The sequence below is a fragment of the Chinchilla lanigera genome, unplaced genomic scaffold (genome assembly GCF_000276665.1).
Source record: "Chinchilla lanigera isolate Chin_1 unplaced genomic scaffold, ChiLan1.0 scaffold00001, whole genome shotgun sequence".
In the NCBI taxonomy this organism is placed as follows: Eukaryota; Metazoa; Chordata; class Mammalia; order Rodentia; family Chinchillidae; genus Chinchilla; species Chinchilla lanigera.
Genome location: NW_004955402.1, coordinates 57,572,200 through 57,599,745, shown reverse-complemented (window position 1 = coordinate 57,599,745; position 27,546 = coordinate 57,572,200). Strand labels below are relative to the sequence as shown.

Here is a 27,546-nt window from a genome sequence, read left to right as displayed (position 1 = left end):
AAGTTTGTCTTACCTGTGAACTGTCAGGTGTTTGACCACATGATAAAGTGAAGAAAATTTCAAATATGACTGTAAATATATGCAACTTTTGTCAATTACAAAAATAAAAAATAAGGGAAGTGGCCCTCAAAGGCCAAAGATTTAATAGCAACAGAGAAAGATGTCACCAGGTCCTGTCTGAGTGTGATGAATGAAATGCATTTTAAGAGCTACCTTAAACAGTATTTTTATACATGTATTACAGTAATTTATAATGAAATTTTAGGAATATTTTCTAGATTCATATTTTAAAATGCAATCTGAAGTCTAATTCTCTTTTATAGGATAAAATCTCCAATCCTCACATGAAATTGATTTTGCCTGTTTTGCGAGGCAAAGAACATTTGTGTGCACTTTTCTGAGAAAAATAAACTTCATGTTACTGTAACAAGGTTTACTGTTAAAAGGTTTAATGTTCCTGTGAGAAATCTCCAGTATGAAGCTGCATTTGCTTTCTATTTAGGGTTGTATTGAAGAGATCTGACCATTACATATACCTCAAGTGTAGGAACAGTGCCCAAGAAACATCATCTCTTAATTATGAGTGAAGGTATGGCTGGTCTCAACCAGCTCAGCATGGAGGCAGATGCCAGGATGCTGGTAGATCCCTGTGCCATCCCTCTCTCCAATGTAGAGGAGTCTAGCTCTGCTCAGACATATAAAAGCTAAAGAAGTCTCAGAAGGAGTCTCAAAAGTCTCAAAAGGACTGAAACCAGAGTGACAATTCATGAATGCATAATGATGACAATTTGAAAAGAGAGTAATTCTTTATGGTCTTATCAGCATCTGACATTGCTCGTTAGTTCTTTCTCTTTTCCTTATGTTTTCTCTTGATTTTGGTGTTGCATTAGCCTGCTAGAACTGCCATGACAAAATATCATAGCCCTTGTGCTTTAAACACAGAAATTTATTTTCTCATGGTTCTGAAAGCTGGAAGTCCAAGATGACACTGTCAGCGGTCTGGTTTCCCCTGAGGTCTCTTTTTGTGGTTGGCAGATGGTCCTCTTCTATGTCCTCCCCATGGTCTTTTGTCTGTGCGAGGGCATCCTTGGTGTGCTGCTGTATATTCAAAAGTCCTCTTATAAGAACACAAGTTAAACTGAATTAGGGCCAATCATAGTGTTACCTTAATCACTTTAAAGGTTTTTTTCTCTCAATCAGGTTTTGAGACTTCTGAGATTTGGAGGCTCCAACATATAAATTCTTAGCATGACATAATTCAGCCAGCAACATTCTCCTAGCTTTCTCCCTCCCACCTTTTTGTCCTGTCTCTTCCTCGCTTGTCTTATCCATGAATATCACTTGTCATCAATTATTCATCTGTCCATGTCCTTTGAAGGCTCCTCCTCTTTCTCTCAGGCCCTTACTGTTAATATTCCTTAGCTTTAGTCTCAAACTCTTTGCTGTTCTTACTAATCTTGCAGTAAGCCACCAAGCTGAGAACAAAATATCATAGATAGCATTGTATAGTGACAGCAAAATACCACTTAAGTAAATATTCTATCTTCACCACTTATTAGCTTTGTGAAATTCTATCTTTACCACATATTAGCTTTGGGATCCATCTATGTATCAATTACTTTATCAGTAAAACTGAAACTTTGGAGTAGCCATGGAGTTGCCACAAAGGTCAAACAAGCTATTTATAGAGTGCTTAGAGCAATGCCTGGTACACAGTAAGGGCCATGCAGGTGTTTGTCAAATAAATACAGATTTGAAACTCCTCATATTTAATTATCTTATAGTCAACTAATTTAAAATATAGGGCTTCAGGAGTACCAGTGATTTTTTTTCCATAGCATTATCATTGAAGCTGATCAAATGACCACTTCAATACATACTTGATTATCATAAAATTTATACAAAATCAGCTCATATTAGTTATTACTGGGGAAAAACTGTCAAAAGAGAAATATTTCACTGGATTTATAGTTACTTTATGAAGCTTCTAGTAAGATGAAAAAAAATCCAAGAGAAAACTTTGTTTTGCTCATATATGTAGAATATAAAAAACATTTTTCTTTATAGTGATTTTTTTTTTTGTACTGGGAATCGAACTCAGGACCTTGCACTTGCCAGGCAGGTGCTTCTATTACTGAGCTATATCCTGGACCTCCTTATAGTGATTTTAAGTAGGTTAACACTTACATATAATTATCTCTAGGTTTCTGTGTTTTAGGGAATATTATCAAGAACTGTAGACAACAAATAAATAATTTGTATTTTTTCCTGTGTCCTGGTTGTTGGTGGCTTATTTTCTCTTGATTTTAAATTCTCATACAAATACATATTTCAGTAATTTCATGATATAACCAATTAACGTTTATAAAATTATAAACAGTAACACTTTTTTGCCTCTTTTTTATTAGTACATTTACAGTTCATGATTACACCGTTTGTGGGGAGTTGGTGCTTGTACACAACACATCTTAATTCTCTTTCCAGTCCTTTCCCCTGCCTCCTACCTCTCACCATTTCTTGATCTCTTTCCCATTTGAGAAAGATCTCCCTACTTCCTTTTATCTATCTTTTATTTTGCTATTTATATTTTGGGCCTTTCACATGAGAGAAATCAAGTGATATTTAAGCTTGTGTCTTATTTCACTTAACATGGTTACAAGGGGCAATATCTTTCTATAATTTTAAATGGTGATACATCTCTGGCTATAAAATTATGTCAATGAGCAGATGAATAAAATCAAGCTAGATTGAGACTCACTAGTACAGCTATGTAGAGGTAGATAACCTCCATGTTTTTATTGCCAAAAACAAAATCAGATCACATTTAAAAACTTTAAGTTTATTATGCATACAAAAAATAGTTCTGTATGTGATAGGAAGCAATCTACTGGGAAGGACAGAAAAACTGGCTAAGAGACCTAACCCAAATTAAGAGTTCACCATGTCACTGAAAGCATGTTCCTCTGTGAGACAACAGTTCTGCTGTGACACTTTTCATACTTCCTAAATGTTTGAAATGTTTAGAATTAAAATAATAGAACACTTCAGACAGCAGTTAAACAAAAAATTTAACTACTTAAGTAAAGAGATAAACTAAACAGGGAAACAGATTTCCTGTGTACCTTTCTATCCTGAATATGCTAAGATCTCAAAAATCCATTTGAAACCTCTCCACTGTCAGTTCTACAGAACAAAGACACAGTGCTGGGGAATGCCGACTCTGAAGCCTCTGCAGATCACTGCACACAGAACACTTTAGTTATGTGATAAGGCTTGCAAGTGGGGCTGGGGATACAGCTCAGTGGCATAAGCCCCTGACTGGGGAGTGCAAGTTCCTGAGTTTGATCCCCGGTACCGCAAAAAAAAAAAAAAAAAAAAAAAAAGACTTGCAAGTGAGGGTCACTTTTTAACAAGTCAAGTGTCCAGCAAATACTTCCAATAAAATAGAGTGTTCACATTTTTAAAATATTTTTTAAAAAGGGCTTCTCACATACATTTGAACAACTATCACTTATCTCTGGTGTTCTCTTGGCAGTGTCAAGTATCAGCCTAAGTTCCAAAGGGGCTGGGAGTCCAGGCACTTGTACCCATTTTCTCACTCAGTAGCAAGCCAATCAGAGAGTAGTGAGGTCTCAGGAGGCTGAGGGACCCGCACAGTCTGCACACTCGCTAGAAAAGGTGGAGTGAGAGCCGGTTCTCCAGGGTGCAATTTGTGTTCTCTTCCCACAGTAGACAATGCCTCAGTCACAGAGTGGAAAATAGGAAACAGATTCCTAAATTATACGATTTCCACAACCTTTCTATAATGTGTTTAACATCTAGCTCACTACAGTTCTCAAATACTTCCGTATGTTTATCTCAAGACAGATTCCAAATTATACAGCAAGAAGATATTTTTCAGGGCCGGGGATATAGCTTAGTGGCATAAGTGCCTGCTTGGCGAGCACAAGGTCCTGAATTCGATTTCCGGTACCAAAAAAAAAAAAAAAAAGAAAGATACTTTTTGACATTTTTCTTAGTTCTAATTTTTCCTTGCCAGCCTTAATTACATAATATAAAAAACCAAAATATTTAAATTTATTTTATTTACATGGTGCAAAATTTTCAGTAACAAAAAATTCTCATTATGAATGATGTTAAATAAGCAGAAATACTGCCATAATTGACAATTCACACTAAGAAAATATGCTCTATGGTCTATTTCATGATTTTTCACAAGAAAGACTTGTTTAAATGTATCAAATTATCTTATCACATTCACTTTTATGAGTGATATGATATATTCTTGTCTTACTCTTCTGAACAGATTCTGGAAGAGAGCTATGAAGATCACAATGAATCTGCACCATTCCACACCAACCAGGAAATAGTATGCTTGCTTGATTCTTTTAATTATCTCAGAATCGATTATCTTCAATGATAATAGTTCTTCTAGGATAGGATTCCACTTCCACAAATATATACCGAAATTCATATTCACCATTATTTGGATTCTGAAAAAAATATATTCCAGGTGTTATTTCCTTTCCAAAGCTTAGATAACACTGTGCTCAGAACCACTGACCCCTGATAACCCCATTCTCTCACCTCTTTTACTTCCACATGCACTGTTCCTTGCTTCCCTGGCTCGGACCCCTGGATGTAGAATTTCACACGTGTGTGTTTCATCCCATCTTTTACATAATCGATAAAACTGTTGAGACATGAAATAACGTAAGTCACAGTTCCTTTTACTTAGAAACCATCCTTGAGCTTTCTAACTGCAAGCAGACTATTGTACCTGACATGATGCCTTCGACCCCGTCTCGTCATCTCCCCGTAGCCTCTAACAGGCTCACCAAAGAAACTGATCACCTGAAGAATAAAGACAATGCTTACTTTTAGTGCTTTAATTTTGTTTCTACAAGTTTATTTCCTGATGAAAATATTTTAGGGAAAAAGAAATCAGTAAGTCTAGAGCCATTTCAAAAATGGTGGCTCCAATGATGAGAACACTGGGGGAAAAGTTATGCAAAAATCATCCCACAGACAATTCAAATATTTCATGCACAGAGATGGCAACAGGTAATTTCATGGTGTCACTTGTAATTTTGGAATAATGTTCATTGAAATGAAGCTGTTTCATGTCCCTTACAAAAAAAGAAGTGTCCTAACATTTCTCTACTAACACCTCATGGCTTGAAGACAAAATGTTTGAATAATTTTAATAAATTTAACAAATGGGTTTAATACTAAAAGCTATGAGATCAACATGAAATTTTGTCACTAAATACATGCAGAAAAAAATGAATAACAATGACGCATTTAAAATAAACCAAGTATGAATCTGTAATTCTTAATGGAAAAATTCACAAGAAGTAGAAATGTAGTTTTTATTCAATTTAATAATCATATACTTAGGCTTCTCTCTAAAAAATACAAATGTGATATCAAACTAAAAAGAGTTTTGCCCTCATCTTTGTATAATTCTTATTTTTTTCTTTGCTGAGTATCTTCACAACTTCCAGGCATGAATGAAAAGGAGTAATATGTAAGATGACAGATATTTGCTAAAACAAGTAGAGTAAATGCCCAAGTAATTTAATAAACATACGAGTATTAGAATATTAGGATTTTTTATTTTTTGAGCAGGCATGATACCCAACTGAGTTGGCTCTTTAAAAAACATAGTGGAAAAACTGAATTGTTACAGTTTAACTACTATTCATAAAGCTCCTTTAGGTAACAAATTATCACCTTAATAATAGTTCATTCTTTGTGTTTATTTTATGGAGTCCTATTTGTTCAAAATGCTGAAAAATATGTATCCATAATTAGGATGAAACACCCATACACTGACTTTGGGTAGCTGTGATCAAAGTGTTTCAAATACGGAACAAAGACCTCATAACACAATCACAAGCCAGCCAACAGCATTACTATGCATTTAGCTGGCTTCGAAACTGGTACTTGAGTTCTACCTGTTCCTCCTCCCGACATGTTCTCCCTCTCATCACAGAACTAACCTCAGGATGTGTTCTGCATTTTTCTAAGGCTTTCCCATATATCATACTAGGACTGGATGAAGAAAAAAGTTCTTTGAAAATCGTGTAAAGCAAGCCACCTGAAAAATCACAGAAAAAGAAGATGAAGCAAAGCAAGAACAAGATGACAAGTTATATTAAAGGGATATGCAGAAGTATACTTGTTGTTTTTTGCTACCTGTAATGCTGATTCCAATGAGTACCACTATTACATAGGAGAAATCTCGTCCAGCTTCTTTCACTGTAAAGACAGAATGCCAGTGAGTTATACGTGTGCCTGCTGAAAACCAGTCTGCTTCGAGCTTCAGCATTTCTAGTAGGACACACAGGAGTCAGGGTCAAAGTAAATGGCTCCGGAGTGTTCTCAGCAGCTGTTCTCAAATCTCCCTGTGCTTTACAACTTGAGGAGAATCCTGGAACAGAGCCTAGGAATCTCTGTTTTTGTTTTATTTAATGTTAAAATCTTAACATTGCTTTGCTTTCTAGCAGGAGGAGATCCTCATCTAGTCCTTCAGAGTGAGAACAACTATAACAGATTAGAAACAATGGACCCAGGCTTGCTGGGCACAGATTAACATTCTCAAATGCTATCAGCCTTTGTTCCCCCACAGACTGGTGCTTGAAATATAAAGAAAACTGAATTCAGAGCTGGAATCTGGCCAGGAAGATTTATGAATTTAAAAAGCTTAGGAAATGAAGAATCTACATAGAAGATATATTGTACTTATTTTTTTCCACACTAATAAGAGATGTATATGTGGATTAAAGAGAAAATTCTGGGAGCTAAAAAATTCAAGCAATACACTGGTATGGGACAGGGTACAGCAGGACCGCAGTTCATGAACACTTTTGTTTGCAAACAATTTGGTTCACAAACAAGGATTTGGCAAAATTTCGGTTCTGTTTGCAAACTGTATTAGGTGACAAACATGACCGAGGCCATCTTTCCCATACAAACACAATCATAGCCATGTTTTCCAAAACTGGAGAACAAATTAAGTTTGTGAACCAAGGTACCACTGCACAGATGTATGTACATTATATAGATATCTTACATATATGCAAAAGCTACTACAATCACATTTACTTCACTGTTGCTGAAAAGTGCATTACCTCCTTAGTATCATATTTACTGATTAATTTACTCACATCAGGAACCTAGATTTCTTTATTTTATTTATTTATTTATTTTGTCTTTTTGAGACAGAGTCTCGCTGTGCAGTTCAGGCTGGCCTTGAGCTCACTTTTGTAGCCCAGGCTGGTCTTGAACTCCCAAAGATCCTCTTGCCTCAGCCTCTCGAGTGCTAGGATTACAGGTGTGCACCACCATGTCTGGCTAGGAACCTAGATTTCTTAAACATGAATCTCTTTACAATTTTTTTTCAGAAAAGCAAAATTTTAAGTTTATCATTGTTTTCTCCCCTTTTTGTATCATAAACTTCTATTACTTTACAATATTTATTTATCTTTTACGAATCAACTAGTTGTTATATTACATATCGCTGTCCTCAACTACATTGCTCAGATTACCAGATGTAAGAATGAAAGATTGCTCAAACCATTGTAGGGAATAAGAAAGTAATTCTTCAATAAAACAGTAGAGATTATACAGTTTCACTAGACCAGATGGTAAGAGTTCACCATTGTAATTTCATTGCATATTACAATATTTATTTAAAAATGGTCTTCAGCATAGCACAATTATTCAAATTTTCAGTGCAGGTTCCTAACCTAAAAGATATGATTCCAACACTAAAAGGAATGCATCTGCTAAAATCTCTGTAATTTACAAGACTAATCTAATCGATGAGTGTCACCATAAACTCGCTACGCAGACTCAGATGTTGAGAGGCTTACCATGACAATATCTCACTCCATTCTCCATGAATGCCACAAAATACATGTGGTGGTTACAGTGGAGTTTCAACTTGACTGGTTTTGGGATTTGTTCTGGGTTAGTGCAGCACACTTCTAGGTGTGGCTGGGTAGGTCATGGAGGTGTGGCTTTAAGATCTATGCCTTCCTCTCTGGTACGCATCTCTTGCTTCGCTTCCCCTCTGTATGAAGTAACCATCTTTGCTTTATCATACCCTTCCACCATGATGTTCCCACTTTGGAGCCAGTGAACCACAGACTGAGACTGTGAGCCAAATTAAACTCCTCCTGTGTCCAGCGATGGAAACATGACATGACTAATATACTTTAACCAATACTGCCAGCTGTATGCCCAAGCTCCAAGTTGATAGTACTGTTATTTTACAGCTGTCTCCAATGGACGTTGCTTATTGTCTATCTTCCCTCCTCTTAACCTCTGAGACCTAGTAATTTCATTAAAAAAGTGAGAAAAAAAATAAAAACAAAAAAACTCATCCATTTGTGTCTCTGCCCTTTAGTGGGTACCCCCAGAAAGAAGTACTAGGTGCCTGCAGAGAGAAGCAGTAGCTCACTGTTCTCAGTTGAGTTCTCTTTAGGCATTTTTTTATCCAAATAGAGCATCCTCACTAGGTCATGGCTGTTCCCCATGGCTGCCCAAACTCAGGGCTCCCCTAGGACTGGCAGAGGGCTGGCTCTACTGCATATGGACATGAGTTGCTCTGCTCAGTCACACTTCTCTTGACCCTCAACACGTGCTCTGAGAGTAGTTCTCCCTTCAAATACATAGTGGAGCTACCGGAGGTACTACAGGGAATGGTCCAAGGAAGCAGCTCCAAATTTGGACTTTGGAGCTCAATCACTAGCCATTTGCTGGCAACAAGGAGCACTGACAGGCCAAGCGTGCAGTTGTACTGCACCTGTTACAGCTGCCACCCAGGACTGGTGAGTATTCTATCCTGGTAAGACAGAATGCACTGGAATTGCTATTTTTGGGAATATTGGAGGAATAAGAAATTTCAGGACAGTGGCTATGGATGGGACACAAATATACTGGGGAAAGATGCTAAGAAGATAAGAGGAATCCCCAGTGAAGGTGATGTGAGAAAGGCCGATATTTCTCTGAGGCCACATGGGCTGCATCCAGAAGCAAAAAAAAAAAAAGGCTGAGGATCAGGCCCAAGTCATCAGAGCAGCAGAGAGGCCAGCACTTCAAGCCTAGCAGGTCTTCGATACAAAAGCTAGGCTCTGATTTGGGATGAAAGGAAACCTAAAGCTTGGTACCGACATACTGAGGTTAATGCTCTCAAAAACATGCAATCTTCAGATTCTTCTGAAACTTCTAGGCCGGAAAAAGTGACTTATTCTTTCTCATTTAAGATTAGCATGCCCTCTTTTCATGAGTAGGTTGAGACTTCTGCCTAACAAGACAGGCAGTCCTTCAGGAAATATTCCACCTTTCTCCCCTTGTGCCCAAGGACAACATAACTAGGTATGAGATGGGAAGAGATGGATGATACGTTCAAGAGCTTGGAGAACATATACAGTATACGACTGTCCCTTAAAGGACACCAAGGAGTGGGTGTGATTGCACAAACCTGTAGATGCAATACTCTGGGAGACTGAGGCAGGAGGATCGCAAGTTGAAGCCCAGTCTGGGCAACTTAGTAAAACTATCTCAAAATAGAAAAAGGGATGGGGATATAGTTCAGTACGAAGGCACTAGGTTCAATCCCTAGTATTGCTAAAAAAAAAAGTTTAGCGAAGAGCACAGACTACAAAGCCGGCAGACTGAGAGTTGATCCACATGGGGGCACCCTATGGTGATGAAGAATTTATCAATGAGGAAAGCACCTGGCAAACTGATACACAGCTAGGTTTGCTCTTGGAAACTTGTTAACAGTGATGGTCCACAATAAATGAACGTGAAAATGATGGAACTCGCATGGCAAACTGGTAAAGGCAGGCTGAGAATGGGCACACTGGACTAGATATAAGTTAGAAAGCTTCAAAACCCACTAGCCGACCATATTCCATAGGAGGGTATGGAGGACGCTTATCAAAGCTAAATGGAAGCCACAGTTACATATTTACAGGGCAGGATTCCCTCACAGCACGGGGATGAAAGAATACTGAGAGACAAAGTCATGGTATTTAACAGGTAGGTACAACTATCCTAATAAATGGTAAGGATGAGTGACAGCCAGGGGTGTCTGACTTGCAAAGAGCAACATAGATGATTACAACATCATGATGTTCCAAGGGCAACACTAATGGGCAGCTGACAAGGATACTGCTCAATTACATAGTCATGAAAATTAATTAAGGACAAGCAGGATGCTGAAGGCAATTGCTGTAATGGAAAGTTATGTTCACTGCCACACTTTCTGTTCCTGAATAAGTCTTCAGACCAGGAAGCCATTTACTGAAAGAAGGACCATTCCTTCACAGCAATGTGAGCAAGAGTATATGATTCGATTATGTTTCAATAAAGGAACCTACTGCCATTAACTTGGCCACAGGGTCTGCACCAACAATTCCTGAAGATCTAGAGTCATCCTAAATCCCTGGTAGGTATGTGTGGGGCTGTGTAACAAAGTTACTTATAACAGATTTACAGCTACATCCAAAGTTTAATGAAAGCCTCTGAAATTCCTCTTGTGGACCAAGATAGTAAATAAAAAAATTATTACAGCTACGGGGGAATGGCAAAAATAGTGCTATTCTTAAACACGTAATGATACAGGAGTGGCGGATGCTGTTGTATTCCTATGTCAGTCACCAGTCTTCCCCTCCAAAAATCAGATTAAGTGCTAGAGAGTAATTGTAGATGACCGCAATCAACCAAGCAGTAGCCCTCCACACACATGCGATGCCAGATATGAGAACATTATGGGAGCACATTAATACATGCCCTGAGGTTGAAGGATGCTTTATACCTCTGTTGAGAAGCAGCAGCAGCAGCTGTAGTTAGCAGTAACATGAAAGGGATAGCAGGATACATTTATTTGTGTTCTTTGCTAGAATTTGATAATTCTCTCAGTCTCTTCATATAGTCACATAGAATGGAAATCTTCTGGTCTTGGACTGTTCAGTACAGTTGCTACTAGCCACTTATGGTTATTTCAGTTTAATATCACATTAACTAAAATTAAGTCCCTTGGTCATGCTAGCTACATTTCACGTGCTCAAAAGCCACATGTGGCCAGTGGCTACCATACTGGACAACAAAGATACAGAATATTTCCATTGCTACAGAATATTTTATTTGGATAATGCTATTTTCGACATTCAGCAGAATATCACATCTCTCTACTATATCAATGTCATTATACTAGAGTCAAGGAACAAGTGGCAAGTGTGTCAGAGGGCTTGGTAAGGTGTGTGTTCCAAATGTGAGAGGTGAGCCCGACAAGATTCCGAGGCTCACCAAACCATCTGTGAGACTTGCAGGGGTAAACTCTCTGAGGCATGCTGGGACATCCTATCCTAAGTAAAAGACAGCATCCTTTCCTTCTCACCATAATTCTTGATTGAACTCTTTGGATTCTAGAAGCAGCATATTCTATACGTGAGAATACTGTTCCCATCAGCTCAGTGAATCACTAGGAAGGAAAACTGTCACCTTTGTGGGGGGGTTCCATATCAGGAAAGGGCTCTGCAGCAAGTGCAGCCTGTTGTGAAAACCGCCCTGTTGCTTCAGCCAGATGACCCAACATAGATGTCATTTGATACTTGTGTATCTTTCACCTCAGCACATGAGCTGTTTGTTGTTTTGTGCTAAATTACTATCACGAGTGAAAATCTTGGATTACATTTTTAACATACCCAGCAAGTTACAAAACAACTGGTAGGATATCAATTTTATGTTAAAAAAGGACCCCCCCAAATTAAAAAGTATATATCATCATAATAACCAAAATATTAATGTCATCTTTGTGTGGTATAATAATGGGGGTCTGAACTGCTTTTTTTGCTTCCTTTTGTTTTCTTATAAATTACCTGCAAAATGAATAAACAAAAGGTGTAAAATACTTGTAAAAACGTCTCTCACTTTCCCTAACAAAATTACATTTCATCCTCCCTACTCCCTGTCTTCTATTAGTGCACCTAAAGTGTCTGCGGAAAAGAGATGTTTAGACGTCTTTAATTTTGCAGTCTATAGACTCTCACTTAGGATCTGCAAATAAAATCAGTTATTTAATAGAAGAGTTTATAGAGCTGAAGTACGAAACCCTTTTGCTTATGACTCAATAACCTCTTCTATTTATACTATTCAATTACATATATGCATAACACAAGTTGATAAAAATTTTCTATACACAGTGCAATAATTATATCACTATTACAATCAACTTTCAAGTCCTAGTTCAAATTTGTGAAAACAGGTTTATGTTCTCTAGTTGTAAACCGTCTTTAACGGACACACTTTTTAATTTATGTGAAATACTTTTTCAATTTTAGTTGTAAGCTCGAGATTAAAAAAAGAAAAATGTGACTGGTAGCTCTCCTCAGCTTGGATGGAGGAATGGCCACTACAAACATTGCTTTTTACCTTTCTGAGTCGTTGGGATGGTGGTTTCCCCTTTCTGACCTCTGTGCACAGACACTTGCTTGCCGCTGTTCTCTGCTTTCTGGGGTCGCGGTCCCTGCGTCCAGATAGTTTTCCGGGCGACTTCAAAGATAGATCCAGGTCGAACCTTTTTCTTCTGCTCTTGCAGCCCCCATCTCAAACTAGGCTCAGTTGTAAAGCAAGCTTTGTTAAACGCCAAGTGTGGCAACAACAATCGCCCCCCGGGGGATCTGTGTATCTTCTCGGCATACTGTACAGCTCGTAGAAAAGGACAGATCATGTTCAAAGAAAACTTCCGCGTAGTGCGGATGCTAACTACAATCAGCAAAGATTCACAGCCTGACCATTTGACTAGTGAAATTCACACATTTGTATTATAGGAGCTTTAGGTGTATACTGACGAAAAGTCTCCCGAGAAAATGTTCGTGTCTTTTGTCCTCTTGTTAGTTCAATTAAAATGTCCCGATTACCTTCCGAGCTGACATTCGCAGCTTCCCCGCCATATCTTCGTAAAGCAGTCTGGGAATCTCGCAGGCATTCTGGGAAGCGGAGTTTAACGACTTTACGCTTAATCGACGGGTCGCAGAGAGGAAGGAAGGAGGGACTGCATCTCCCACAATGCAAGGCAGCCAGAGCCCGTCAGCCCTCTAACACCTCCCAGACGCCTCTGCGCGGGTGGTAGCGCCGACACAGCTCGTTCTTATAGTTGCATGGGGTGGGCACTTGTGCCAGTGTTAGGGCTGTTCAGACAGAACTTGGAAAAGTTAAATAAGCAGCTGTTAACTGCTTGTTTTAGTGACTTTCTTGGAGAGGACTCTGCCACCTGGGAATTCTTTTGTCTTACTTGGCTTTACTATACTTAGGGGCAAATGATTTAGTTTCTGCGTTTCAGTTTCCTCTCAAAAACTCAAACAGGCAACAGATGGTAATGAGTGGTGTCGCCACCGAGTAGGTGCCTGTCGCAAACTTCCTGCGGCTTCGTGACGTATGGCGTCTTTGGCCTCATTACGGCGGGGTTGACCCCAGATGTGTCTAGAAGCTGCTCCCAGAGGTAGAGCGAGGACTATCTGGAGGTGCTTAGTGCGCATGCACGTGTTTGGTCGCTCGTCCGCGCACGCGCTCGAGGTGGGGGCGGTGTTCTCCGGGGAGGTCGGGCCATTAGGCAGTACCCGCCAGGTCTCTATGGCGACCGGACGCGGTCGGCCCTCCCAGCACCGCTCGGTGGGCCTGCAGGACCCGCGTGGACCCTTTCTTTATGGCGGCGGCACGGCCTGGGGCAGAACAGGGGCCGCGGCGGGGTGCTCCGGGGTGTTCCGCTTCAGGTGACCATCAGGGCCCGCGGGGGTCCGTCTGGGAGGTGGCCCCTCGGCGGCTCCGCCCCACCCGCCTCGCCTTCGCGAGTGCTATTGGTCCGGCTCAGCACGTGACACACCGCTCCCCGCCCCCGCCTTAACGCGGGAAAGGTTGGAAGAACGACTGAGCAAGTTGGTTCGCCCTGGGAACGTGGTGCTCCCCAAGCTTAGCGTCGCTTCCCAGGAGTGTTCTCCCGCAGTCCGCCTAGTGTCCTTAGGCCAGTGGGAAGCCCTGGGCCTGCGCGGTGTCTCGGGGAGCCCGAGGGCGGGCGGCGCCGAGCGCCAGCCTCTCAGACTGTCCCAAAGTTTGCTGCGCGCCGCCGCGTACCGGTACAGCCGCAGTTCTAGAGCTGGAATCACCGTGCCTCTTCTTTTAACGACTGCAGGCCTAGGAAGCGGAACGCACCGGTACAAAACCTTACCGCTGTGCCTTTCCGCCCACGACTCGCGGCGCGGGCACGCCCTCTCCCTCGCGGCGCGCTCTGGGCCTGCGGGGGTGGAGGCAGGGGCGTGTGCTTCTGGGGACAGCTGAGTCTGGTGGGGCCAAGTCGTTTTCTAGACAGCCACATCGCGGTGCTCAACTCTGCCTTATTCCACCTGTCTCCTGCGTAAGTGCAGGAGCCTGTGGTGTGATTGTCTCTGCGGGTTCTCCGGGGCTGGCTAGAACTGAAGGGTCGTCCACTCCTACTGAGAGACCGCAGCTTAAGCGAGATGGGCAAGGGGCAGAGCAGGGGCTGCGCCTGCCTTTATGATAGATCTTCAGTGTAATTAATTAATTAATCTTTTTGAGGCAGGGTCTTGCTATGGAGTTCAGATTGGCCTTGAGCTCACTTGGTAGCATCGGCTGGTCTCAAACTCGCAACGATCCTCCTGCCTCAGCCTCCAGCGTGCTGGGATTACAGGCGTGTGCCACCACGCCCAGCTCCTCTTCAGTGTAATTTAGAGAAATAAAGTGAGCCAGTGTCAAAATATCAACATGTGGCAGTGGCACTTTACTAGATCCCGCTCATTTTATCAGACGCTATTTCTAGCCCTGTACCCATCACCCTCGTTAACTAGGTGGAGGTAAGGCTAAGAATTTATATTCTTGAGGATTGTGTTTTTGCTCCTAAGCTCCTTGATCTACATCTGTGAAGTCATCCATAGTTTGCTTTTTGATAAATGTCTATGTTTAAGCATACAAAAGGATTGTATTTTGTTTCAACTAAAGTCTTTCCCTATCCCCATCCCTGGGATTCTGTTTTTGTTCCCCCTAGATCTCTGTGAACCCCATTTACACTTCAAAAGCACAGCCCTGGTGCTTCCTATAGTAGGTTGTTGTTGTTATTAGTAGTACTAGGGTTTGAATTTAGGGAGCTTAAAATTCTTTTAAATTTTGAGACTGGGTCTCCCTAGCTCAGGTTAGCTTCAGCACTTGCAATGGCCCTGCCTCAGCTGCCTGAGTAGTTGGGGTTACAGATGTGCACCACCATGTCCAGCTCGACAATAGTTCTTGCTTGAATAGCTATAATGCTAGATAAACCCCACGCCTTGTGATACAAAGTTGTGGCAATGCCTGCGAAAGTTCTATTATGTAGAAGAGAAACGCTGCGTTTTAAATAGGAAGCTTGAACTTTAAATCCATTTGCCACTATTATTAAAGTAAGTGTACAGTGCTTTGTTAGGGCAAAGCAGAATGATTTTTATAGGATGAATCTTTTATGTCTTTGTAAGTTGAGTGCAGTTCTTGGTGGAATGATGTCATTAAGAGTGCCTGTCATTTATGCCTGCCGTGGGAACTTACATTTCAGTCAGTGACTTGAACGTGTATAAATTTTTGGTAAAGTCGGCTCTTACGAATAGAATGATTGCACGTGGTTTAAGAATGTGGTTATTTTTAGTGGCTGTTTGCAGGAAATTAGATATTAATAAATCACTTTTTAAACACAAAATGTGAATATGTATAAATATCACAAATTCTAAGAAATATAGAACATCAATTAAGCTTAATTCATACCTAAATTAATTGATTTTATTTACCACATACTAATAATCAGGCATAGAAATTAGATATTAAAATACTAATTGAAAGCTTTTAGGGAAAAATATGTCACTTATTTGATTGATTGATTGATTGATTGTCTTTTTGAGAAAGGGTCTCACTATGCAGTTCAGTCTGGCCTTGAGCTCATTTTGTAGCCCAGGCTGGCCTCGAACTTGCAAGGATCCGCCTGCCTCAGCCTCCCGAGTGCTGGGATTGCAGGTGTGTGCCACCATGCCAGGCTTTTTCACTGAAGTGTTTTAGAATAGTATTATCTGACTTAAATAATATTAGACTTGAATGTATGAGGATATGCATGCAGCTTACTAATTTGGTTTTTAAAAATTTCTTTAATTTTTATTAGGACATGTTTTCAGTACACAGTGATTACATTTATAGTGGGGAATTGGTAAATGTACAAAACCCAAACACATCTCAGTTCTTTTTTTTCCTTCCCTAACCACTGCCCTCCCAACCCTTTTAGGAATTTGTTAAATAGGAGTCCCTTAGCACTATGCAGGTGGATTTAGGGAGAAATGGGATTGTATATTGAATAGTGCCAGAAGTTACATTAATGTGATATAAAATTGAAGATGGAAAAAGAGCTCTGGAAGATGCTCAGGAGATGAAGTTCTTGGGGGCTTTCTGCCTTCACCTTGGAAATTTGTCTCTTTATTGGCCTACTTAGAGCCTTAGTACTATTTATGAAACAAGGGGAATCTATTTCAAGTGTGGAAAAACAAAACAGCAAAAAAATAGTCTTTAAAATTTTTAAAGCATTCAAATATCTTTGTAATTAAATAACCTTTATTTTATGAATAAAAGAAGGTGAAAAAGTTTTAAAGCATGTGGCATATTACCTTTTACAGAGTATGTCTTTAGGAAGTATTTGTAGAATTGAATAAATAAATCCTGTTAAATATTTTAGTCAAAGATGTTGGCATATTCGTTTGTTGTTATTAGATCAGGGATTCAGATTAGGGAAGAGCCTTTGGTACCTTTGTTTTTTTTTTTAAATAGTACCAAATGGAATTTATCTGTTTGTTATTTAAAATTATCTTTTAGAGAGTTAAAGGTGGGTTTTCTGGCACCCACTAATATTATTGTACACAGATGTATACAAACAGGTAACTTTATTCACTTCATGTAAGTTTTCACCATAGGCTTTTATAATTTGTGAGCGTGTGAGTTAACCTTCCTAGTAAGAGCTTGCTAGAGTGTGCGAGTATGTATTCCTTGAAATAGTTGTATATTCTAGTATTATGCTTCTCAGAAAGATAGGTGCCAGTGGGTGGGGATACACAGGGCTTCTTTCTCATGTGTAAAATTAATATTAAGGCTTTGGGGAGAAATATTAAATAGTTTAAATGGTAATTTTTGTAAGGCAAAAAATTATTCTGTAGAATGCAGTAAATATCTGCATTAATTTTAAAGATGAAGTGAGAGATTTGTAAGAAGTTTTGAGTTGGCTGAAGGCCATGCTTTTAGTTGTGAAGAACTTGGTTTCAGCTTCTTTAGGGTTACTTTGAGAACCCCTGCTTCAGTCTAAAGATTGTGGTGAGGCTCTCAGTTCTAAATTAACGCAAGAACCACTTCCAAAATTGATTGTGTATTCAATGTATTAGGAAAAATTAGAAAACACAACATGGAGTATTAAAAGCCACCAGTACCAACCTTGTAATTCTATGTTCAGTATTAATACCTTTTTTCCTTTTAGACCTTTACTTTGTATGCATGTTTACTTTTAGAGAAATAAAAACATAAATTTTTGTAGTATATACTGATATGATCTGCTTTTTTCTTTTTTTAAAAAATGTTTATTTATTTATTTTTGTCCTTTTGTCTTTTTGAGACAGGGTCTCATTATTCAGAGTTCAGTGCCGTTCAGGCTGGCCTTGAGCTCACTTTGTAACCTAGGTTGGAGTCGAGCTTGCAGTGATCCTTCTGCTTCAGCCTCCTAAATTCTGGGATTACAGGCGGGCGCCACCATGCTGGCTGATCTGCTTTTTCAGTTAACACATTTTAAATTTAGCAGATGTGTGTTGAATGCTATCTGCATGCCAGACATGTTGTGAGTGCTGAAGAATGAGCACTGAACAGAGCTCATATAATGTCCCTATTCATGTGGAACTTAACATTACAACAGTAATAAACGAGACAGTGTTGGATGGTGATATATGCTAAGGAAAAGAAAACATAGGAAAAGGGTAGAGAGAGTATGTGTATAGAGTCTGTACTGGAGTTTTACATGGCATAGCTAAGGTGGGTGTCAATGAGATGATGGTATTTGAGTAAGTCCCTAAAGGAGCTGAGCGAGTGCATCATACAGATATCTGCAAGATACCTTGGACCTAGTTGTATTGCAAACACCTTCACTTCATCCGTGGAGGCCATTCAACGTAATGATGCCAAATGACGTCATTCTTATGCCCTGTCTAAGTATTTTCCCCCAGTGAAGACAACTTTGAGATAGACATGCTTGAGTGAACCATCTGGGCATATTGTTTTTTGACTTTGAGTGTATTTGTAGAAGTGGAATTCCTGGCTTAAAAAATGTGTGTGCTTTTTAAGGATCTAGGATCATGCTAACCAGACTTGGCTTTCCATAAGGTTTGCACATACCAGCAGTGCGGAATGCTGGTTTCTCTGTAACACGGCCAGCATGAGTCTTTCATCATTTATTTAGTCTTTGCCAGTTTGACAGATTAAAATTGGTTTTTCTTTGGTTGTCTTGCATAGGCGTAGGGGAAAATAGTTTTTATTTTTCTAGCATCTTTTGAGTGAGGAAATACATAATGACAAAAAGCTGTTATTTAGTAGTGTTTTGAAGATAAATTTATGTTTGATTAACTACAACACTATTCATTTCTATTACAGCACTAGTATATATTAGTGAGAGACATTACTCAGTCTTCATATAGTGCTTAGTATACGTATAGAGTCAGAGACTTCCTGACAATACTTAACACAGCCGTAGGTCCAGTGTCACAGCTTAGGATTTATTTATAGAAATTATTATTATTTCATAGAAGAGGAATAGAAATTCCTTTTATTTAAAGCTTGAATGTTAAGAACCTTTGTCAATTAAAGATATTTTATCTTTGAATAGAGATCAACATAGAATTTACACAATACAGACTTGTTTGTTTTAGGGAGGGGGCATTTCAAAAAGTTTAAATCCACATCTCTTTCTGTGCTCTTTCCCTCTTCTTCTTGCTCTGCAGAGTGCAGGTTGAGAAACATCTGTTTGGACTAACTTGAGAGCAGTGACTAGAAAGTCAGATAAGGCAAAAACTGCACTGAACCTTTTGTGCCAGAGCTGGAATGGAGTGGCTTCTGGAGCCAGCATTTTTCACTGCAGTGCATTTGTTACCCTCCAGGATCTGGGAAAGTTTATCTTATTCAGCTTCTTCTATGTTGAGATACCAGTGTGCAGATGATAGGTAGTATTTATGGAGGGCTCCCCAGGTGCCAGCCATTCTGCTTGTTTCTAAAGAGGAAAATCTATTGAAGGAAGAGAAACTTACTTGCCAGCTGCTTAGCACATGGGGATAGTGCTTCCTGCGCATGGCAAACAGATGCTGCTGTGTGATTTGACATACATACATCATAGTATACCAGCTCTGGAGTAGGTAGAAGGCTATGTTGTTGCTCTTAGATAAACCGAGGCTTTGTGTGAAGGTTCTTGTGTCCCCTAAGGGCAGAGTATGCTTGGAGTTGAGGGCCAACTTCTGTTATGATCCATTCTGTATGGGTTTGATACTTCAGCTACCAGTGGGTTAATCAGCCCGCCTTTGAAGTTCTTAGACCATCATACTTTAGTTTCCAATTATTGCCCACATCATTTTTCAGTGTTAGTTCAAATACATCTGGGGAATTAGCCTGCTGGAAAACATTGGGTGTAGTTAAATTCTTGGTGAACAAAATACGTATTCAAAGCAATGGTGCTGGTGAACTGAGCATATGGGTAATACACACTGTAGATTGCAATCTCATCTTAAATAGCATGCTGGTTGGAGGTGAGGGCAAAACTAGATATTTGTGTATTGTAGATTACTTAAAGAAACAACTTCAAAACCTTTCCAAGAGAAATAACTTACCTACTAGGAGTTTTCTTGAGGGCTGCTATTAAGAAATGGGAGGTTGGGCTTCATGACTTCTTGGGTGTTTCAGATCCCCTTCAAGGTACTATTGAGCTTTCCTGGTTTTGAAGTTTGATCTCAGTAGAAAATTATTTTAGGGACCCCAAAAAGGAGTAACTGCATAAAATGTATCTTATTTCATAAAATCTTTTTTTTTTTTTTTTTCTGGTACCAGGAATCGAACTCACGACCTTGCGCTTGCCAGGCAGGTGCTGTGCTGCTGAGCTAAATCCCCAGCCCCTATTTCATAAAATCTAAAAAGTCATTCATTGTAAGATGACCTGTTATTTTATGCATCAGTAAAATAAAAAGGTAACTAATTCAAATACATTTTATTAAACGTGAGATATAGAGAAACAAATGTGGCTATTTGGTACTTCTATGGCTAAGACTGCCAAAGCTAAAACTGGAACCAGCCCAGTCCCTGAAAGAGCACCAGAGTCATAGATTGTGTTGACAGTTCTAGTTCACAGATAGGAAGTTTTTAAAAATGAAGGTGTCTTTGCTAGGTTTCTGTTGTATTTTCAAAACCAGCCAGTAATATATAAGTGTCTTTTTCTTTGTTTCCATTTTGTAGCACTTCTCTGACAACCTTTAGTGAGAGCTAGTGTTAAACCTTAGGTTGAAAACACATCAGAGTGCAATCTTCAGGTTTATTTTACCCAGGACGCCACAGTTTCATAACTCCCTTCTTTCTCATTCTCTTTTCCTTTCTCTGTCCTTTCCTTGTTTTCTTCCCATGATTTCTGCAGAGATGAAGTTTCACAGTGAGTAATATTGGCTTTATGAATCCTTTAGAACTTTGTGGAGGGGAACAGATAATTCACTTCAGCCGAGCATGTAATTTGAATTTCCCACTTTTCCTTGCAGAAAGGGGCGGGGTGTCAAATTCTGTGCAGGCAATACTGCTCTTAGGCAGTATGCCAGACATAGCCAGCACTGGGAGAAATCGTCCTCTAACTGTTCTGTGTACTTGGATAGGTAAGTAGCAGAAGTAAACTGCTTTTGGTGGGTGGGGGCCTCTAGGCATGCAGTTTTTAGAGAAAGTTGTCATGCTGTGTATTTCAGCTTGCTATTTTGAACTCTCTAAGAATAGGACTGTGTAGGAAGAATTTACAACATGGAGAGTTTGATATGAGTCATAAGCCTGTCATCATTATCCTTATTAGTCTAGTTTTATGAAACCAAACTTCTAAAAATGACAAGTTGAATTTTCTTCTTATGAAAATGTTCTTGAAAATTATTCACTTTTCAATTGATGAAAGCCCTTGAAAATGGAGAAAGAGGAATTAAAGTAAAACCTCTGAAAAGCTTGGGAGCTCTCTAAATTTCTTAGCTTTCAGTATTTTGGGAACTTTTTTCATGGCAGGATTTTATATGGAGAACCTCAGCACCATAGAATCTTTTTTAAAAGAGTTATTTAGAATTGATGGTAAGGTGTTTGTAGATTTGTACTGTAGTAGCATTTACATCATCTGTATGCTAAGCATTGTGTGGAGCCTGAAAACTTGGTATTATTATTATAGACAGACACTTTACACTGGAAGAAATAAGGCCCACATAGTCTAAGTGTTATAAAACTGTGACTTAAACATAAGTTGCCTGCTTTGAAGTTCCGAGTATTTAATACTATATCATAATTAGCTTAATTATGGTTTCCATATTTGTATATGTTCATTTTAATGTATACTATGTTTGTATAAAGTAAATCAAAGATATTTAAGGACATCAGTTTAAGTTTTAAAACCCCTTACTCTGGGAGTAGAATCTGTCATACAATAATCTGATATAAGAAATAAGGAAAAATTTTGTTAATTTGGTTAATCTAGCCATTAAATGTATGGTGCTGTAGATGGTGCTTGGAGACACATATTGAGCCCTTACCTGTGTTCTTATGAAGCTGATAAACCAGTGAAGGGGACAGATTTTTAAAAAAATAAATAATTAAAATTTGAGCATATGCTGTCAAGAAAACAAATGGATTCCATAGTGCCGAATAATATGGTAGGATGGTAAGGAAAGACTTTGTTGAGGAGGTTACATTAAGGATAAGAACTGAAAATTGAGATTGAGGAACATGGAGAAGATTGAACCGAAGCTGGAACACAAAGATTCAGAGCAGGGCAGTGCTCAAAGTGTGGTGGGGGCAGGTACCTGGGTAGTAGGGAGGTGGCAGAAGGAGGTCAGGGACCCAGAGGCTGTAGCTGCTAGGCCACGGGGAGGAGCTGTACTTTAGTTAGAGTGTGATGTGATGCCTTTAATTATCTCATTTGCTTGTTTACTTGTCTTTCCTCTGGAAGGAGGGGAGATGGAGAGATTGACCAATGTAGATGTATTTGAAGGTGTAACAGGTGTCACTCATTTATGAACTAGATGTTGGTATGAGTGGAAGACAGACATCAAGTAGGAACCTGAAACTGTTGGCTTAAGCCATGGAGTAAATGGAGGCTCAGCAGATTGGGATGGCAAAGAATTGAGGTTAGCAGTGGAAGAGTCACAATAATAGCAAAGGAGTTATGTCAAGTGGCAGTGGGTGTGAGTCTCATTCATGGTGAAGTCTGGAGGGAGTTGGTTCTCATGAATGTGGACAGGGTGTCTTGGAGAAAGAGTGGAGAAGAGAAGCAAAGATGGCTCTCAATGAGCAGAGAGGAAGTAGGATACTGAAAAGCAGCAAAAAGAGCCAGGGAAGACCTGTTGAGATCCAAAAAATCCAAGAGAATGGGGTGTTGAGCAAACCAGAAGAGGAGAAGATTGCTTCAAAAATAGGAGTGATCAGCAGGGAAGCTGTGGGTACCCTTGATGAACTTTCGCAGGTCAGTGGAGAGGGGTGGGCTATATGCTTATTTTTTTGCATGTTATATTTCACACTGAAGTGTATGAAACAAAAAGTTAGGGCCACAGGCCTAGAGGCAGCAGGTATAGACAAGTTTTTGGTTTTTTTTTGTTCTTTCCCAGAAGTTTGGCACTGAAAGGGATCATAGAAATTTTATGGTAGCCAGAGGGAGTTTGAGGATCAGAGGAATCAAGGGAAGAGTGTAATGTTAGGATGAGATATTTGGAGGGGGTAGTTTTCAGATGCTGGTATGAATGATTCAGATGACTAAGGCAGGAATGGAAGATTGAAGTCTGAGTACACAGATGGGTACCCAGAGCACAGGTGGTTTGATGGAAGGAGATGAGCATTTTCCATTAGAACGGGGGTAATAGGAGTGGGGATTATGGATGCAAGAACTGAGGGTGGGCCCACAGTATGAAATAGGGATGAGGACATATTCATATTTGAATTCTACAGTCCTGAAAATGAATATAAACAATTAACAACATGTCTTAGGGAAGCTCAGTGGCCTAAAGCAAAATTTCCTTGCTCCCACACTTTGAACTTCTTTGTGCTACCTCTCACCTTTTTCTTTCCCTAGCTCTCCTCATCATTCCCTATTGCAACCCCAATAACTGTGTGAAACTATGAATGTGAAATAGCATTCCATAGAAAATTATGGGTTTAATGTAGGTTTAAACATTGATTGTTCCAGCTTGGAGGCGACCCTATGAACAGTATTTAGAACTGTTTAGTCTTAGCCATTTTAACTATTTTCCTTTATCTCACCAATGAATAATACATACTTCCATGAGAGAGGCAGTGAAGTCCTGCCTGTTGACTCATAAGGTATGAACATGATTAAAATGCTTAGCAAGTTTGCACTGTGTGCCCTTGGGTCTCTTTACTGGTTTATGTCCTGAGAATTATAATAACCAGAAAATGTCAGTCAAGAAAATAACTGAAAATGGGGTTATAGTTTGCCTCTTGTACAGGAGGGGTCTGTTTATTGTCTGTATTTAGAGATGAACAGCCAGTTGTTTTCTGGGTAATTTGTTGATTAAGCACTGGTCGGTTCACTTGTCTGATTTATCCCCCTCTCTCAGAATGCCTTCAGAAATCTTGCTGAAGATATTTTCCTACTTGGATGCTGTGAGCCTGCTGTGTATTGGCTGTGTGAACAGGCGATTTTATCATTTGGCCAATGACAAGTAAGGAGAAAACCAAATCTCTCTGCTATGTTTTAATGACAGCTTGTTAGAAGTTATGAAAATGAGTAAGACCTCTTCAACCATTTAAAAATTTTAGGATAATTAATTTCAATACTATTTCTAGACATAAATAAGTCAGTTGCTTTAGTCATATGATATTTTCAGCTAATTGCATTTATATGCCCAAAGAAGGGAATATTCTTTGCATATACTGAGAAGGATCAAGGTTGTTATTATTGCAGTTATTGAAGAGTGCAACTTTGGGCTGCTGGCCTGGAGTGTTAGCTGTTCTCATCCAGAACTGGAAAGACTTACCCATATGATCTCCCTGCCCCATTGTTCCTGGCCCTGGGTTCCCACAGCAGATTGTGTGCTTTCTGCTGGAAGTCAAGCAGATCATAGAGAAGAAGATTGGGAAAAATTAAATAGACTTAGCTCCTGAGTGATGGAGGGGAGGAGAGAGGTCCAGAGTCACTTCAGGGGCTGTTACCTGTGGAAGCAGAGAGCCTGGGTATCTTGTGCTTCCTGGGTATGTATGAATAAAGAGGAGAAAAAACCCTTGCCACTGTTTTTTTTTTTTTTTTTTTATGATCTTTGTCTGCACCTGAGAAGTTTTTCTTATATAGAGAGATGGTGAGATCTCCCTTACTTATAGTGAGCATTTTGTGCCCATAACTGAACATCTTGGCTTTTTATTTTTTTAATTTTTTATTTTTTTGGTGCCGGGAATTGAACTCAGGACCTTGTGCTTGCCAGGCAGGTGCTTGTGCTGCTGAGCTATATCCCTGGCCCACATCTTTGGTTTTTAGACGTCTCTCTCATTCAACATCAAAAGATTATACAAATATTGATTCTCCAGAGAACCTACATACCAAATGGTGTTTTAGGGAAAACACCAAATAAGAGGGAATGCAGGTTTTAATGGTGAGTTTGTTAATAGGTAAAGAAATGAAGAATGACAGCGAGAGGGCTCTAATATTTAATCTTGGACCATGGTAGGTGTTACAGTGTATCTACATGTCCCTGCAAAGCCTCATGCACTGATAGGTAGGGCTTTGGGGAGCTGATTGATGAGTATCATGGGTATGTGATTAGTCCACTGATGAATTATAGTGAATGTGATGCTGGAGGTGAAGCGTGGTGGGAGGACGAGGTCAATGAGGCTGTGGCCTGGAATGGGCTATCTCCTTCCTCCTTCCCTTAATCTCTGCTTCCTGCCACCATACCATGAGAAATTCTGCTCTGCCATGCTGCCCTGCCTTAGAGCCAGCTGACTGTGGATTGAAACCTCTGTAAACTGTGAGCCAAAATAAACCTTTCATGTTTTAAGTTGTAGATGTTAGTGTCTTAGTGATGAGAAAGGAAGATAGACTTTTGGTACTGGAGAAGTTGGGTCATTGTTGTGATGCTACTTGATCATGTGGCTCAGAAGCCTTTGGAACTTGACTTGTAGAAGGAGTTTGAAAGACTCAGAGATACCAGCTAGAGAAGGAGCCCTAGAATTCTGTGAGCTGAGCTTGATGGGAGATTCTGGTCAGAGTTCAGAAGACCAGAATCTTGATAGTTATGCAGCCAGTGAAGACCAGGCTCAAGAGGTTTCAGTTCAGAAAAAGGACTCCACTGGGCAGTTGCATTCTTGGCCATGTGTGTTATGCTGTGGCTGAAAATTCATCTGGGTTTTGCTCATGTCCTGAGACTTTGTGGGAGATTGAGATTAGGAGCAACAGGCTAATTAATCAGGCAGAGGAAATTTCAAGGCCGGCTAATATTGAGGCTGTGACATGGACGGTGTTGGGAGCTTAGCTAGATCTATGTTAAAAATCAAGAGCTAGTAACAGGTAAATGATTTTAAAATATATTGAGTTTGGCCCAAAAGGTAATTGTAAGTAAAATTGGGGCCTGTAAAGATAAAGTGGGAGAGAGTGTAGTTGCTAAAAAGACTAGATTTAGAAAGAAACCAAGTACCTCAAATCTGGACAAAACAAAAATACATTAAGGGAATATGAGGAACCAGCAGTGCTCCACCCTTCAAAGGCTCAAAATTGCAAAAGTGAAAGACTTTGTTTTGAGAAGAGAGCTTCAGAATACCATGCGCTAGAATGACTTTAGCCGAGAGAATGGAAATCTATTCCTGGTATTAATTCTACCATGCTCGGCCATCCAGGCACTTAGAGGCTTCTGCAGTCCCTGGTAAGATGCAAAATGGCTCAGCTGCTGTTCTAGCTTGTGGCAGACCTTGGTGTCATCCATGCAGTATTGGTTTTACTCACAAGCAGAATGTAAGAGTTGTAGGGTCAGGAAGGCTTCCACCCAGATTTCCAAAGAAGGCCTGACAGGGCATTTTGTAAAAATATGAGTGTGAAGCCAAAAGTGCAGTTGAGATCTTAGGATGTTGAAAATGAACTTAGGAACATGAACTGGGTGAGCAAAGCTGGCCCAAGAGAGAAGCCATGACGGCTCTAGCTACCAGCAGCAGTACCATAGGGGTGGGGCTGCTCAAGCCTTTTAGAGTTCACATCTCACCACAGTTTGACCAGGGTGCTGGAAATGAAAATAAGGGATTTAATCTTTGCCCTGCTGGATTTTGGTCCCATTCTTTTCTATACTCCTATTTCTGCCTTTTGGAACAGGAATGTTTATCCTATGCCATTATATGTTGGTAGTCTTTAACTTTCTTTTGGTTTTTACAGGGGCTCCCAGCTATGAGTTTGCCTTAAATCTCAGAGGAGGCTTTGGACTTGGACTTTTCAGCAATGTTTAAACTTAAGATTTGGGCAACTCTTGGAGATGGACTAAATGCATCTTGCATAGAGTTGTGCATGAATCCTTAGAGGGGCAGGGGCAGAATGTTGGGGTTTATATCTAGATGTCACCCCAAAGCCTCATGCACATCTCCATGAAAAATGTACTCACAGGTAGGGCTTGGGCTGAATTTGGATAGCTCAGTCAGTTTCTTTAAACCCAAGTCTTTATGTTGTTGAAGAGGCAGTGAAGCACAGGGGGAAAGATTGTGAGCTCTACATGAGTGCAAATCCCTCTTTCATCACATACTTGAGTGCACTCATCTGGGCCAGAACACTTTACATCATCTGCACAATGGGGATGAAAGAGTAGCTCATTGTGCATTTGTTGTGAAGACTGAATGACTTGATGTTTATGAAGTGCTTAAAACAGCACTCACCAAATAGCATGTGCTCAAAAAAAACCCTGTCATTATTATTACAAATGCTCACCCAAAAAAATTTGGGAAATCAATGCATGTTCATTGTTGAAAAATTGAAAAGTAAGAAGCAAAAGGAATGTATAATTTAATTATTCACTGTTAATATTTCTTGTGTGTTTACATATCTTTTTTTTTTTTTTTTTTTTTTTTTTTTTTTTTTTTTTTTGGTTTTTCTCCGGTACCGGGAACCGAACTCATAACCTTGTGCTTGCCAGGCAGGCGCTTTGCCGCTGAGCTAAATCCCCAGCTCCTACATATCTTTTTTGATCTTTTTTCTTTTGTTTTTTTGGTACTGGGAATTGAACTCATGACCTC

At 39.8% G+C, this 27,546-nt stretch overlaps 2 protein-coding genes across 10 annotated transcripts in view; one reads left to right on the top strand and one right to left on the bottom strand.

Annotated features, from left to right (window-relative positions):
* Positions 1–928: 928 nt before the first annotated feature.
* Positions 929–13,095, bottom strand: Timm21 (translocase of inner mitochondrial membrane 21 homolog (yeast)). Of its 3 annotated transcripts, none has more exons than XR_259108.2 (7): positions 12,451–13,095; positions 6,202–6,264; positions 6,006–6,103; positions 4,781–4,854; positions 4,588–4,693; positions 4,295–4,493; positions 929–1,117 (listed from the first exon to the last, which is right to left on the bottom strand). XR_259108.2 is itself a non-coding variant. In XM_005373066.2 (6 exons), exons 1-6 carry the CDS (start codon positions 12,746–12,748, stop codon positions 4,398–4,400), a joined length of 735 nt encoding a protein of 244 aa, XP_005373123.1. In that variant the 5' UTR covers positions 12,749–13,095; the 3' UTR covers positions 2,339–4,397. The 3 variants fall into 3 exon arrangements, 1 of the variants encoding a protein (XP_005373123.1); XR_259107.2 differs by having other exon boundaries at positions 929–1,098; XM_005373066.2 differs by lacking the exon at positions 929–1,117 and having other exon boundaries at positions 2,339–4,493.
* Positions 13,096–13,547: 452 nt separating this feature from the next.
* Fbxo15 (F-box protein 15) overlaps positions 13,548–27,546 on the top strand; it is a 61,473-nt gene continuing 47,474 nt past the window's right edge. Inside the window, exons 1-3 of one of the 7 annotated variants that reach the window (XM_005373073.2) lie at positions 13,548–13,790; positions 20,853–20,963; positions 23,904–24,008. In XM_005373073.2, coding sequence (XP_005373130.1) covers positions 13,555–13,790; positions 20,853–20,963; positions 23,904–24,008 — 452 coding nt within the window. In that variant the 5' untranslated portion in view covers positions 13,548–13,554. Of the gene's footprint in view, positions 13,791–13,840; positions 14,229–14,251; positions 14,429–20,187; positions 20,295–20,852; positions 20,964–23,903; positions 24,009–26,806; positions 26,924–27,546 lie in introns of those variants that run through there. The other 6 variants (XM_005373067.2, XM_005373072.2, XM_005373074.2 and 3 more) reach the window with 6 other exon arrangements.

What these genes read in the sequence shown, in the direction of transcription:
- Timm21 (XM_005373066.2), bottom strand. Translation starts at nt 12,748, where the DNA reads ATGATCTGTCCTTTTCTACGAGCTGTACAGTATGCCGAGAAGATACAC. An exon ending in CATCCCAACGACTCAGAAAG is followed by an intron (nt 6,265 to 12,450) that starts GTAAAAAGCAAT and finishes CTGTCTTTACAG; the next exon opens with TGAAAGAAGCTGGACGAGAT. An exon ending in TGCATGTGGAAGTAAAAGAG is followed by an intron (nt 4,494 to 4,587) that starts GTGAGAGAATGG and finishes TATTTTTTTCAG; the next exon opens with AATCCAAATAATGGTGAATA.